Genomic DNA, 13,727 nt, shown 5'->3' with positions numbered 1-13,727 from the left:
TTACCAGTTACATCCTCAAAAAAATTCCAGTAGATTAGTCGAGCATGATTTACCTTTTGTAAATCCATGTTGACTTTGTCCGATCCTGTCACTGCTTTCCAAGTGCTCTGCTATTACATCTTTTATAATGGAATCTAGCATTTTCCCCACTACCAATGTCAGGCTTACCGGTGTATAATTCCCCGCTTTTTCTCTACCACCTTTTTTGAATAGTGGGGTAACATTAGCTACCCTCCAATCCATGGGTACTGTTCCAGAGTCTATCGAGTTCTGAAAGATGACCAGCAATGCATCTACTATTTCTAGGGCCACTTCCTTAAGTACCCTGGGATGTAGATTATCAGGCCCTGGGGATTTATCGGCCTTCAGTCCCATCAATTTTCCTAATACCATTTCCCTACAAATACTGATTTCTTTCAGTTCCACCCTTTCATCAGGCCCTATGTTCCCCGGCATCTCTGGGAGGTTATTTGTGTCCTCCTTTGTGAAGACAGAACCAAAATATGTATTTAATTGGTCTGCCATTTCTTTGTTCCCCATTATAAATTCCCCTGATTCTGACTGCAAGGGACCAACGCTTGACTTCAATCTTTTTCTCTTCACATATCTATAAAAGCTTTTGCAGTCAGTTTTTATGTTCCCTGGAAGCTTACTTTCATATTCTATTTTCCCTTTCTTAATTAATCCCTTTGTCCTCCTTTGTTGAATCCTAAACTGTTCCAATCCTCAGGATTATTGCTTTTTCTGGCCAAATTAAATGTCCTCTCCTTGGATCTTATGCTATCCCTAATTTCCCTTGTTAGCCACGGTTGAGTCACCTTTTTTGTTTTATTTTTATGCCAAACTGGGATGAACAAATTCTGTAGCTCATCCATTCGGTCTTTGAATGTTTGCCATTGCCTATCCACCGTCAACCCTTTGAGTGCCATTCCCCAATCAATCCTACCCAACTCGCTTCTCAGACCATCGTAGTTTCCTTATTTAAATTGAGGACCCAAGTCTCTGAGTCAACTACTTCATTCTCCATCTTAATGAAGAATTCGATCATATTATGATCGCTCCGACCCAAGGGGCCTCGTACAACAAGATTGCTAATTAATCCTTTCTCGTTACATAATACCCAGTCTATGATGGCCTGATCTCTGGTTGGTTCCTCGACATATTGGTCCAGGAAACCATCCCGTAAACACTCCAGGAATTCCTCCTCCACAGTATTGTTACTAATTTGGTTGGCCCAATCTATATGTAGATTAAAGTCACCCATGATAACTGCTGTGCCCTTATTGCACGCTTCTTTAATTTCCCTTTTAATGCCATCCCCAACCTCCGCCTTACTGTTTGGAGGTCTATATACCACTCATGTTTTTGTCCCCTTAGTATTTCTCAATTCTACCCATACAGATTCCACATCATCAGAGCTAATATCCTTCATTACAATTGTGTTAATCCCTTCTTTAACCAGTAATGCTACCCCACCTCCCTTTCCTTTTTGCCTATCTTTCCTGAATATCGAATACCCCTGGATGTTGAGTTCCCAGTCTTGGCCATCCTTGAGCCATGTTTCCGTAATCCCAACCAAATCGTATTCGTTTACCTCTATTTGCGCAGCCAATTCATCCACCTTATTACAAATGCTCCTCGCATTAAGACACAAAGCCGTCAGGCTTGTTTTTTTAACGTTCTTAGACCGATTAGAATTATTATTTACTGTGGCCATGTTTGATTTAAACCGTTGATTTCTCTGACTGCCACTTTTTGTTTTTCTCCTTACTATCTTTTGCTTTTATCCTCGTTTCCCTTTCCTCTGTCTCCCTGCTCAGGTTCCCAACCCCCTGCCATTTTAGTTTAAACCCTCCCCCACAGCACTAGCAAACACTCCCCCTCGGACATCGGTTCCAGCCCTGCCCAGGTGCAAACCGTCCGGTTTGAACTGGTCCCACCTCCCCCAGAACCGGTTCCAATGTCCCAGGAACTTGAATCCCTCCCCCTGGCACCATTCCTCTCGCCACGTATTCATCTGAAGTATCCTTCTATTTCTACTCTTGACTAGCACGTGGCACTGGTCGCAGTCCTGAGATTACTACCTTTGAGGTCCTGTTTTTTAATTTATCTCCTAACTCCCTATATTCCGCTTTTAGGACCTCATCCCGCTTTTTACCTATATCGTTGGTGCCTATATGCACCACGACAACTGGCTGTTCACCCTCCCCTTCCAAGATGTTCTGTATACAGTAATGCTATAATTTTGCTTGGTCCTACAGAGAATAACATTAAGCAGTCTCAACGGTATTAGCAGAGACCTAGGATTAAGTTGCCATACTCTCCAGTTTCTGCTGCTGTGATCTAGAGCCTAGGGACAAAACGCTGAGGGATTTATATTTTGAGCAGGGTGGAAAATAGCATATTAACTAAGTTTGGGGTTCTAAAATGATTATGAATTAAGTTTGATGCCTGGATTAACTAATAGTTAAAGAATCCCATACATTAATATCATATTCATGTTGCTGCTCTTACTCTTGCCCACAGGGTTACTCATTTGTGGCACCTTCTATACTCTTTAATCGAAATACCATAATGAATCATGCATGCAACTATGATCTGCAGATGACAATGGAACGGCCAGGCAACAGTACAGTTGCACACAGTGCTATGACAAAGGTTGGAGTGCTTACAATTTCTCTAGGATATTCAATTTTATTTAGCATTACAACACATTGCTTTGGTAATCATTACAGATTTATATATTTGAACAAATGAGTTAAAAGGTATAAAATAATTGCTAAAATAGTTAAAAGCTCTGCAGTATTTATTTATACCAGTAATAATGTGATGCTTTTAGGATTGGGCACTAAGCCTACTTAACTGAGCCAAGTAGTTCATAGTTTCATTTTGAAGCTATTTTGCCACATGGACTAAATTGAATTTTAATCTGTGTATCTAGGATTCCCTCTTTTACCAGAACTATGAACTGAACTTGAAAGAGAAGCCACTTGGTGATGGAAGCTTTTCTGTTTGTAGGAAGTGTCGACATAAAAGGACTGGGCAGGAATACTGTGTCAAGATCATCAGTAGACGGTAATAACTAATAGGTTTATCAAACTGAAGAAACACTTTTTGAACAATCATTTAATCAGACAACTATTTAAGATTGATTTAAAATTAATTAAAATTGGTATTTATGATTTTATCACTTTTTAAAATTATTTTCATTTTCAAAATCAGTTGATGTAAACTGACAGGCCAAGCTCCTCTGATGGCTCATTGTATATACACAGGGAATAGCTCAGGGCAATCCCAGATTTGATTCCTGCTCTTTACAGAATTACCCACTCTCATCCAGAGTAGTGATGAGGGTGCAGTCTACCAAATGCTGTGAGGGCTGGGTTAGTGAGGAGAAATTAGATAGGAATATTGCTCTTATTCAATATCCAGTGACACCCCTGCTGAAAGTATGCACGTGTAGTAGATGTCAAGTGAGGACAAACTTGGGCTTAGCTCGGCTGTGATGCCCCTTATGGGGCCTGACATTCAATATTGAGGTTCATTAATAACAAATGGTAACTTGAACAAGGTGCTAGAGGATGCTTGGAACTGTGCCCCAACAAGGAGTCTATACCTACAGGAAAGGTGGGGAGGGGAGAGATTTGCTGGACAAAATTGGTAAGGAGGTAAAAAGTACACGAACATGCCAAGCAATTAGTAGCATAAAATTTGCTTCATGCTTTTGTGATTGTGGATTAATTTTCAAGGGCTACCTGACACTTGTCTGCTCAGTTGACTAGGCCTAGCATTTTTTTTCACATTTTCGTGAAATGCATGAGTGAGGAACACTTTTCATAATCCACTTGTGATCTCATCATTCTCGAGTGATTCTGTTTCTGAACAATAAACTCTATTATGATGTGTCTTCTATGCAATTGTAGAATATGAATCCTCTTAACATTTCATGTTTCTTTTAGAATGGAAGCCTGTACACAGAGGGAGATTGCAGCACTAAAGCTCTTGGGGACCCATCCTAACATTGTTAAACTATATGAAGTTTACCATGATCAGGTACAATAAAAACATGATGGATGCAATTAAATCTAAAATCCCAACAGTCTGAGGAGTAACAATTCATTTACTTGTTAGCCATTACAAACCTAATCTTAATTTGAATGTTCTGTGTTTTTTTTAAATGCGTCTCTTTTTGGGGTTGGCATTTGTTCCCTCTGACAATTTCTCTTCCTTAAAACAGTATTCTCTTTCAAATTTCTGGTCTACCAGACACAAATTCCTAGAAACAATGGCTTTGATATTATGAAAGATAACTACCATGTATCCTCACAGCTGTGTTTACAATAGCAATGTGTTGAGCTGTTTTAAAGGTGCAATTGTCATATAAAATCTATCGTTAAAAAAACCCACAGTAGGCCAACTGCCTTATTTGATGTTGGGAATTTGCAACCATTTTTACAGGTGTGTCTGGTTTACAAGCCACAAATCCATAATGCTACGTCTTTTAAAATTAGATGAAGTGTCACAAAATTGTTGCCAATGCTTTATAGTGTTAACATGTACATGAGGTGGGATGTGAATTGATCAACTAACGTTGCATCAGCACGGATTTGTGATTATTATTTATTCTGCTGTATACAATTTCACATTTATGTGAATATTTTAAATTTCCCTCTGTTAAATAGTTCAGATTGTTATTAACTTCCTGTTTGTAAATTCCATATTTAAACTCTTATGCCACAGTAATAAAATAAGTAAAAATTAAAAACCGAAAACTTTTATGTCTGATATGTGTAATTATGTCATTATCAATTTCTGCTTCCACAATGATTCGGTTTTGTTCTTCCCCCAGTTGCATACATACTTGGTTATGGAGTTGTTGAAAGGAGGTGAATTGTTGGAACACATTAAAAAAAGGAAGCACTTTAGTGAATCTGAAGCCAGCAGGATTATGGCCATGCTCGTGTCTGCAGTGCGTTATATGCATGATTGTGGAATTGTGCACAGAGATTTAAAACCAGAGGTATATTCGTGAACACAATATTTCAAATAATTCTGTTGTCTAGTTGTAATTTTGGAAACTGGTACCAGCCCAAGTTTTGCTTTTATCAGCTGGTACTAATCTATGAAATAAATTATTCCCAAATGACCTGTAGAATTAAAAGCTATGCAGAATTTCACAGTTGCCAGTGGATATGCTTCCCTATGAGACCAACAGTGACATCAGTGGAGAACTTTCACCATCAAATAAATGTTCATTTACTCGTAATTATAGATAAAACATTCTGTAGAAGTTTATTTTTCACAGCATGAGCAGTCTGTGGAACACAGCAAATAGCACTCTCCTTTTAGTTGAGCGCAGATCATAGAATCTTACAGCACAGAAGGTAGGAGGAATAAGGAAGCCACATACTCCTTGGAAAATAAGAGTCTAAATGGGGTAGAGGAGCAAAGAGATCTAGGGGCACAAATTCATAAATCACTAAAAGTAGCAACACAGATTAACAGGACCATAAAAAATGCAAAGAAAGCACTGGGTTGGTTTCTAGGCAATAGAATGCAAAAGTAGATAGGTTTGACACGGTTGACCACTCCATCCTTCTCCAACGTCGTCCAGCTGGGTGGGACTGCACTCGCTTGGTTCCATTCTTATCTTTCTAATTGTAGCCAGAGAATCACCTGCAACGGCTTCTCTTCCCGCTCCCGCACCGTTACCTCTGCTGTCCCCCTGAAGGGATAATTACAGTCCTAGCCCTTTTGGGCTATCCCAGATCAGGTGTATTCCCCAGACGATCACCTTCAACTTAAGTTAGAGATAGCTGAATTCCATAAAACGCTTATATGGGTCTAAAGGTTCAGGCTATCTCCCTGAAGGAAAGGAACGACTAAAGATGTTACCGTCCTCCGGATAGTACTTTTAATAAGATGAACTAGACTGTAACCTTCCGGATATTATGAGGGTCCAGAATACCCCCCAGAATTCTGAAACTCCTTACAAAAGAGTGTACAGAATTTGTGGGTTCGCCAGTCTACACAGATTTACTCTGAGACAATTCTAAAAATATATACTGTAGTTTTATTTTAAGAGCCGACATTCAGTTAACATCTGTTGAATCAGTCGCAACGTTAACAATTCAAAATACAATTAGCTTACATTTCTTATTTCTCAGAGATCCTTATTCTCAAATCTTTACTTCGTTACATTTCTTATTTCTTACTTATTTCTAAATCCAGAACATCCACCAAAATCAATCTGACTTCCCGAGACTCATAGTTAAAGACTTACAGAAATGCCTCTGGAAAGTTGAGAAACGCCCTACCCGTTCAGCGTGTTCTGACGTTCTGTTTGAAAAGCTCTTATTTTTATACCCTTTTGGCTTTGGTTTCTTCTTTGATGTTCTCTGCTGATGTCAGCTAATTGTCTTTATTGATACCTCTTTCGAATGCTTTCTATGTTACTATCAATTCAACTATTGCATGCATAATTATTTCTCTACTTTTAGGTGTTCCAAAAACCATCATAAAAACAATGACAGCTATGGTTTTTGTTTGATGTCATTCTTATCGAAGATTCTTCATTCATTTCTTAATATTGGCTTAACTGCTTTTTAGCAGACATTGAGTCTCCGTGGTGGTCCACGTTTAATACAAACACAATGTAATTGCTTGGTGTATCTATTGAAGTTATATTTTCAAAGCCTTCTTGTTGGTATGGTTTTTACTATATCTAAATTAAAGACACTTCAACTGAATGTTTCATGCATTTCTAGCTATCTCAATTGGTTGCATATTTAATCTTATGGTTCCTGTTTTCCAAGTTTAACATAAAACTATTTGATACTTTTACAAAGGCACATGCCTCTTTTAATGTTTGTGTTTCTGTTTCAACGTGTTAGTTTTTAACACTTAAACTGTGTCTCTCATTGTGTTCGTTGCAAACCATAGACTTTTCGGAAGCGCCAATGGTTTGCTTCAATCTTTCATTGTTTTAGCATATTTAACTAATTCCCATTTCAAAGCTTGTTTACAACTTTGTTATCAACTGATCTTATCTCGGAAGCCTGTAATTCTGTTTACAGCCTGTCTGCTGAGACTTGTGTCTTTTAAACCCAGTATGTCTTATATTATTAATAATATTAGAAATCTGTTCATAGTATCGTGTATTTCTCTGAATCATGGCTATTCCTTCACACCCCAAGGATCTATCCTTGGCCCCCTCCTATTTCTCATCTACATGCTGCCCCTTGGCGACATCATCTGAAAACACTGTCAATTTCCACATGTACGCTGATGACACCCAGCTCTACCTCACTACCACTTTTCTTGACCCCTCCACGGTCTCTAAATTGTCAGACAGCTTGTCCAACATCCAGTTCTGGATGAACAGACATTTTCTCCAATTAAATATTGGGAAGACCGAAGCCATTGTTTTCAGTCACCGCCACAAACTCCGTTCCCTAGCCACTGACTGCATCCCTCGCCCTAACATCTGTCTGAGGCTGAACCACACTGTTCGCAACCTTGGTGTCATATTTGACCCTGAAATGAGCTTCCGACCACATATCCGCAGCATAACTAAGACCGCCTATTTCCACCTCTAACATCGCCCGTCTCCGCCCTTGCCTCAGCTCATCCATGCCTTTGTTACCTCTAGACTTGACTATTCCAATGCACTCCTGGCTGGCCTCCCACATTCTACCCTACATAAATTTGAGGTGATCCAAAACTCAGCTGCCCGTGTCCTAACTCGCACCAAATGCCGTTCACCCATCTCCTATGTGCTCGCTGACCTACATTGGCTCCCAGTTAAGCAACATTTCGATTTCAAAATTCTCATCCTTCTTTTCAAATCCCTCCATGGCCTTGCCCCTCCCTATATCTCTAATCTCCTTCAGCCCCACAACCACCCCACCCCCCCCCCCCCCCCGAGATATCGGCGCTCCTCTAATTCTGTCCTCTTGAACATCCCTGATTGTAATCACTCAACCATTGGTGACCGTGCCTTCTGTTGCCTAGGCCCTAAGCTCTGGAATTCCCTGCCTAAACCTCTCCGCCTCTCTACCTCTCTTTCCTCCTTTTAAGACGCTCCTTAAAACCTACCTCTTTGACCAAGTTTTTGGTCACTTGCCCTAATTTCTCCTTATGTGGCTCATTGTCAAATTTTTTGTCTTATAATACTGCTGTGAAACGCCTTGGGACGTTTTACTACATTAAAGGTGCTATATAAATACAAGTTGTTATGTTAAACTGCATAGAACCTTGGTTAGACCGCACTTGGCGTACTGTGCACAGTTCTGGTCTCCATATTACAAAAAGGATATAGAGGCCCTGGAGAAGGTGCAAAAAAGATTTACAAGGATTATACCAGAACTGAGAGGTTATACCTATCAGGAAAGACTGAACAGGCTGGGGCTCTTTAGGGGTGACCTAATAGAGAGTTTTATAATTATGACGGGGTTTGATAGGGTAGACATAGAGAAAATGTTTCCACTTGTCGGTGAATCCAAAACTAGGGGTCACTAATAAATACAATAAAGAATTCAGAAGAAACTTTTTTACCCAGAGAGTGGTTAGAATGTGGAATGCTACCACATGAGTAGTTGAGGTGAATAGCATAGATGCACTTAAGGGGAATCTAAATAAGTACATGAGAGAGAAAGGAATAGAAGGTTATGCTGATAGGGTTAGATGAAGTAGGAAGGAGGCTTGTGTGGAGCATACACACCGGCATAGACCAGTTGGGCTAATTGGTCTGTTTCTTAGCTGTAATTCTATGTCAGAAGGAGGCCATTCAGCCTATTGTGCCTGTGCTGACTCTTTGGAAAAAGCTATCCAATTAATCCCACTGCCCTGCTCATTCCTTGCAGTTTATTCCTTTTCAAGTATATATCCAATTCCCTTTCGAAAGTTACTGTTGAGTCTGCTTTCACCACTGTTTCAGGCAATGCATTCCAGATCATAACAACTTTGTGTAAAAAAAAAAAAAAAAAAAAAAAAAATTCTCATCATCTCCCCTCTGGTTCTTTTGCCAATTATCTGAAATCTGTGTTCTCTGGTTACTGACCCTCCTGCTAGTGGAAACTGTTTTTCCCTATCTAATGTATCAAAACCATTCATAATTTTGAACACCTCTATCAAATCTCCCCTTAACCTTCTCTGCTCTAAGGAGAACAATCCCAGCTTCTCTAGTCTCTCCACAGATAGTTAGTTGCACATTAGATATTTCGGGCTTAAAGATAATGGGAAAGTTTGGTTATACTGTTATAATTTGGGCTTTTTCCCAACTTTTTTTTTACTCATGGCCACATTGAATTGTAGTTTTACATCCACTATGATCCAAAATGTACAATTTTTGGCATGCTGTGAATTGGAGTACTATGTCTCAGGACTAGCAATTATCCTATCACCAGGATATTTTGCATTAGAAGTCTCATGAGTTCCCCTCTAAGCACTCCTGTTCTCTTTGATAGACAGAAAGCCACCACTTTGTCAGACTGTATTGTTCCGACTAAAACTATAAATCAGATTTATTTGTAAGAATTAAATTACATAGTAGCAAAAGAAAATAGTTAAAGACTAGCAACACAAATATACATATAAAAACAACAAAGATTTTACAAATCAAGGATAATTAGGGATGATGAAACCAATTGGTGCATCTTCACTCATCCATCCAGAAAGATCTTAAAGTACCCTCGTTGCAACATCCAATTGGTTCTTAAATGATTCCAGGGCTTTTGCGTCCATTCCTTGTTTTCATCAGTTTTTGTGTGAAGAACTTCCTGAGACCAGTCCTAGAATGAACTTTTACATGTTTAACTCTATGACCCCTTTTCTACTCACAGTTTAATTTAATGTAATTTTACAGAGATCTACCTTTTCAAACCCTTTACAATCTTGTACATCTCTATAAGATCACTTCTCGGGATTGAATTTCCATGCCGTTTCTCCTGCTCGTCCACAGTAAATTTGGTGGCAAAACCATAGAAATCAAAGAAAAACAGCATATCCTAGTGATCTATTATCCTTTGATGGAGAAACTCAGCTGTGACTTTTTGTAATTGAATGGTGTTAATTGTGGCAATGATAAAATATCTAGATCTGTCAATATAGTCTTCGCTATCATCCTTTACTCTATTCTATTGAGTCTCCATTTTCAGCTCTGTTGCCAGGGGATATGAGTGGAGGCTGGGGTGGGATATTTTGATGAAAGGGGCTGTGCTAATAAGACATGCCTGTTTGAAAGTCTGGTTTTAGCACGCAATTTTGGTCCTAATTGCTGATTATCATAATTTGAACTTGTCTGGAGGCGCTAGATCAGACACCTGTAGGTTTAACACTCAAGTGCTGTTGTTTGTTAGGAGAGGTTGTTAAATGAAGCATTATCCACCAAAATGGCATACAGCCTCTTTAATGAGCGCTAGCAGGCAATTTAATTCTCAATCAGCCCCTTAACGATCCTCTGGGCGGCTGTTACTGGTACTGGCTTCAACTCCTTTACAAAGATGGCATCCTGCACTAAACGCAAACTAAACCGGCATTGCGCCTTAAGACCCCATCTTGGCCACCTCTTTACCCCCTAAAGTATTCGGCCAAAATCGCCCCCTAGGTATCCAATAGATGATGAAATATTATTGAGGTATTTCCATACTTGTGCACTCCTTGCAGACAGCTATGAAATGCATCTACAGTGACACAGCAGTTTTCTACTCCATATATTACTGTCATAATATGCAGTGCCACTACGTTTATAGTGCATCTCGACACTTTTATTATTTGATGCCATGCTAATATGATTAATAGTTATTTTTCTTTGCCAGCTAAAAGGTTACTAACTGAATAAGTAACATAATTAGTGTGCATTTGTATCATTTGAGAGTAGTTCTGTTTGTTTCTGCACCCACATATTGCTTAACATCTGTAAGCACAGCTAAGCACTGATCCAGATTGCCTACCTAGAAAAATCCAGTTGAACACTAGTTGAACCCGAGTTGAGAGTCCAAGGTACTATCACTAGAATTAACCAATTCCCTTATTTAAAATTCTTAAAAGGATTAATCAGTTGTATTTGATTTTGTACAGTACACCCCAGGTAATTAAAACAATTGTGATTTAATTTTTTAAGTACTTTAAAATATGGAGTTTTGATATAATGTAAATGGATACTATTTGCATGACTTTTTAACCATATTTTGAATGTGCTGTAAGAAAACTAAAGCTTAATGCTGATGCAGTCAAACAAGTGTACATAAGTCTGTGCCAGGAATGCTTCAGAATTTTAGTTAATAAAAAAGCCTTCACAATAACACTTTTATTTTGTTTGTTTGTGGTCAAATGCTTAAAAAAAAATAAAGACTTGCATTTATATAGTGCCTTTCACAACCATCGGACATCCCAAAGCGCTTTACAGTCAATGAAGTACTTTTGAAGTGTAGTCACTGTTGTAATGTTGGAAACGCGGCAGCCAATTTGTGCATAGCAAGCTCCCACTAACAGCAATGTGATAATGACCAGATAATCTGTTTTAGTGATGGTTGATTGAGGGATAAATATTGGCCCGGACACCAAGGATAACTCCCCTGCTCTTCTTGGAAATAGTGCCATGGGATCTATTGCATCTACCTGAGAGAGCAGACGGGGCCTCGGTTTAACATCTCATCCGAAAGATGGCACCTCTGACAGTGCAGCACTCCCTCAGCACTGCACTGGAGTGTCAGCCTAGATTTTTGTGCTCAAGTCTCTGGAGTGGGATTTGAACTGATTTTAAAAGATTAACTGATGCAAGAAAATACGCTTACTTGTTGTCTTTTTTTGTAAACAGAATATTTTGTTTGCTGACCAGAATGATGATGCAACAATCAAACTAGTAGATTTTGGGTTTGCAAGAATTAAGCCTTCTGACAACCAACCATTGAAGACTCCATGCTTCACTTTGCAATATGCAGCTCCTGAGATTTTCAAGCAAAATGGTTATGATGAGTCTTGTGACCTGTGGAGCCTTGGAGTAATACTAGTAAGTATATAAAATGCCTGTAAATTGTGTAACATTAAAACATTTGTGAAGGGAGAATTGGTGTTGCAGTGTGTTCAATGATTGTCCTTTTTCAAGTGGGAGTTGGATTTGATCAATCTGGGCAGAACTGAAATCCAAGTCTTCGCTCTCTCCTGCTTGTAAAGGTGCTTAGTAAAATACTTTTGGAGATTCTAAATACATCATCTTAAGTATAATTCCACATCAAAAATTGTAGTTACACCTGGAGAGGACATGAAGAATAGCTAATTTATGAAATTTAGACTAATATAAGTTCTGAAGGTGAAGTTAAGGAACAGCAGAGTAGAGGGAGCCATGCACAATCTCTGATTAATTCTGACACTGGGTATCAAAATGGGAAAAGGTGTTCCATTTCCCAGCACTAACATCCTTCACCTTAATGAGCAGAAAATGTAAGTTAAAGAAAATTTGATCATTTGTTTAGTGGGGCACGGCACCCCATAAAAGGGTCGTGCAAGATATATACAGTATTATTTTTATCTTGGATCTTTTAAAAGTTTGCGTTGCAGCAGATATATGGGTAAATTCATCAACCCCGTGCTCCCAGTCGGGACCCACGCACAAAAGGAGCATGTGTCGGAGAATTCAAAGAATCATTTATATATTGTTGTACCCCTATCTCCGATTCAAACTCTCTTTTTGAGTCCCCCTGGGAGCACCAGGTCAATTAATTTACCCTGTTGTATTTCCTGCAATGACAGCTTGCTGCTGCAGCTAGTGTGGAGCATTGCAGTGAAAGTTTTGGAGCTGACTGGTCCAAGGACTAATATATTATACATCATCCTGATATACAAATATTGCCCAGATTCATTGCTTTTTATTTTCCTACAAGAGTTACTGTTCATTAACTGAGTGTTTGTTTTAGCCTTTTAAAAAAAATGAATACTCAGGATGTGGGCGTCGATGACAAGGTCCGCATTTATTGCCCACCCCTAGTTGCTCGGAGAAGGTGGTGGGCCTTTATCTTGAATTGAGGCAGTCAGTTCTTTGTTGATGCAACTGAGTGGCTTGCCAGGCCACTACAGAAGGCAGTTAAGAGTCAACCATGTTGGTGTGGGACTGGAGTCACATATAGGCTGGAGTGGGTAAGGACAACAGGCTTTCTTCCCTAAAGAACATTAGTAAACTAGTTGGGTTTTTACAAAAATCTGACATTTTCATGGTTACTTTTACTGATACTAACTTTTTATTTCCAATTTTTTTTAAACTGAATTTTAATTCTTAAACTACCATGGTGGGATTTGAACTCCCTTTCTCTGGATTATTAGTCCATGTCTCTGGATTACTAGTCCAGTAACATAACTACTACACTAACGTACCCAAATTTTAGACATGAGGCCAAAGTGGTCTGAGTTACAAGTTGCTCCAAGACCACTACCAGTGTTGTGATTGGCTATTGATAAATGCATTTGGAAAATGATAAAGGAAAACAACCTCGGGTCTTTTCTTCACACGTCCCGATCTGTATTCCCATTCTTAGAAATGTAGCCCCTTACAACCAATGTTCCCTCTAATTTTTTGGGGGGATGCGCGGTCCCTTCAAACTTCCGTGTTTGCGCGGTTTTTCCATTTAAAAGCTGATTGCGCGGGACCTCCAGACCACCGCACGGCTGTGCAGCTTAACGGGAACATTGCTTACAACAAGGAGGTGCTTCACTGTAACAGATTAGTCTGGCAA

The 13,727-nt window shown here is 39.2% G+C and overlaps 1 protein-coding gene across 3 annotated transcripts in view; it reads left to right on the top strand.

Moving 5' to 3' along the window:
* The window catches only part of LOC147121216 (ribosomal protein S6 kinase alpha-5-like), a 127,937-nt gene that overhangs the window by 107,879 nt on the left and 6,331 nt on the right, over positions 1 to 13,727 (top strand). For all 3 annotated transcript variants that reach the window (XM_085981365.1, XM_085981364.1, XM_085981366.1), the window contains 5 exons: positions 2,527 to 2,658; positions 2,942 to 3,075; positions 3,960 to 4,053; positions 4,850 to 5,020; positions 11,819 to 12,010. In XM_085981365.1, the coding sequence (XP_085837491.1) occupies positions 2,527 to 2,658; positions 2,942 to 3,075; positions 3,960 to 4,053; positions 4,850 to 5,020; positions 11,819 to 12,010 (723 nt within the window). The remainder of the gene's footprint in view (positions 1 to 2,526; positions 2,659 to 2,941; positions 3,076 to 3,959; positions 4,054 to 4,849; positions 5,021 to 11,818; positions 12,011 to 13,727) is intronic.

This window comes from Somniosus microcephalus, chromosome 3 (genome assembly GCF_052327205.1).
Source record: "Somniosus microcephalus isolate GS21.2 chromosome 3, FLI_Smic_1.0, whole genome shotgun sequence".
Taxonomy (NCBI): Eukaryota; Metazoa; Chordata; class Chondrichthyes; order Squaliformes; family Somniosidae; genus Somniosus; species Somniosus microcephalus.
This window is presented reverse-complemented; position numbering and strand designations above follow the sequence as displayed.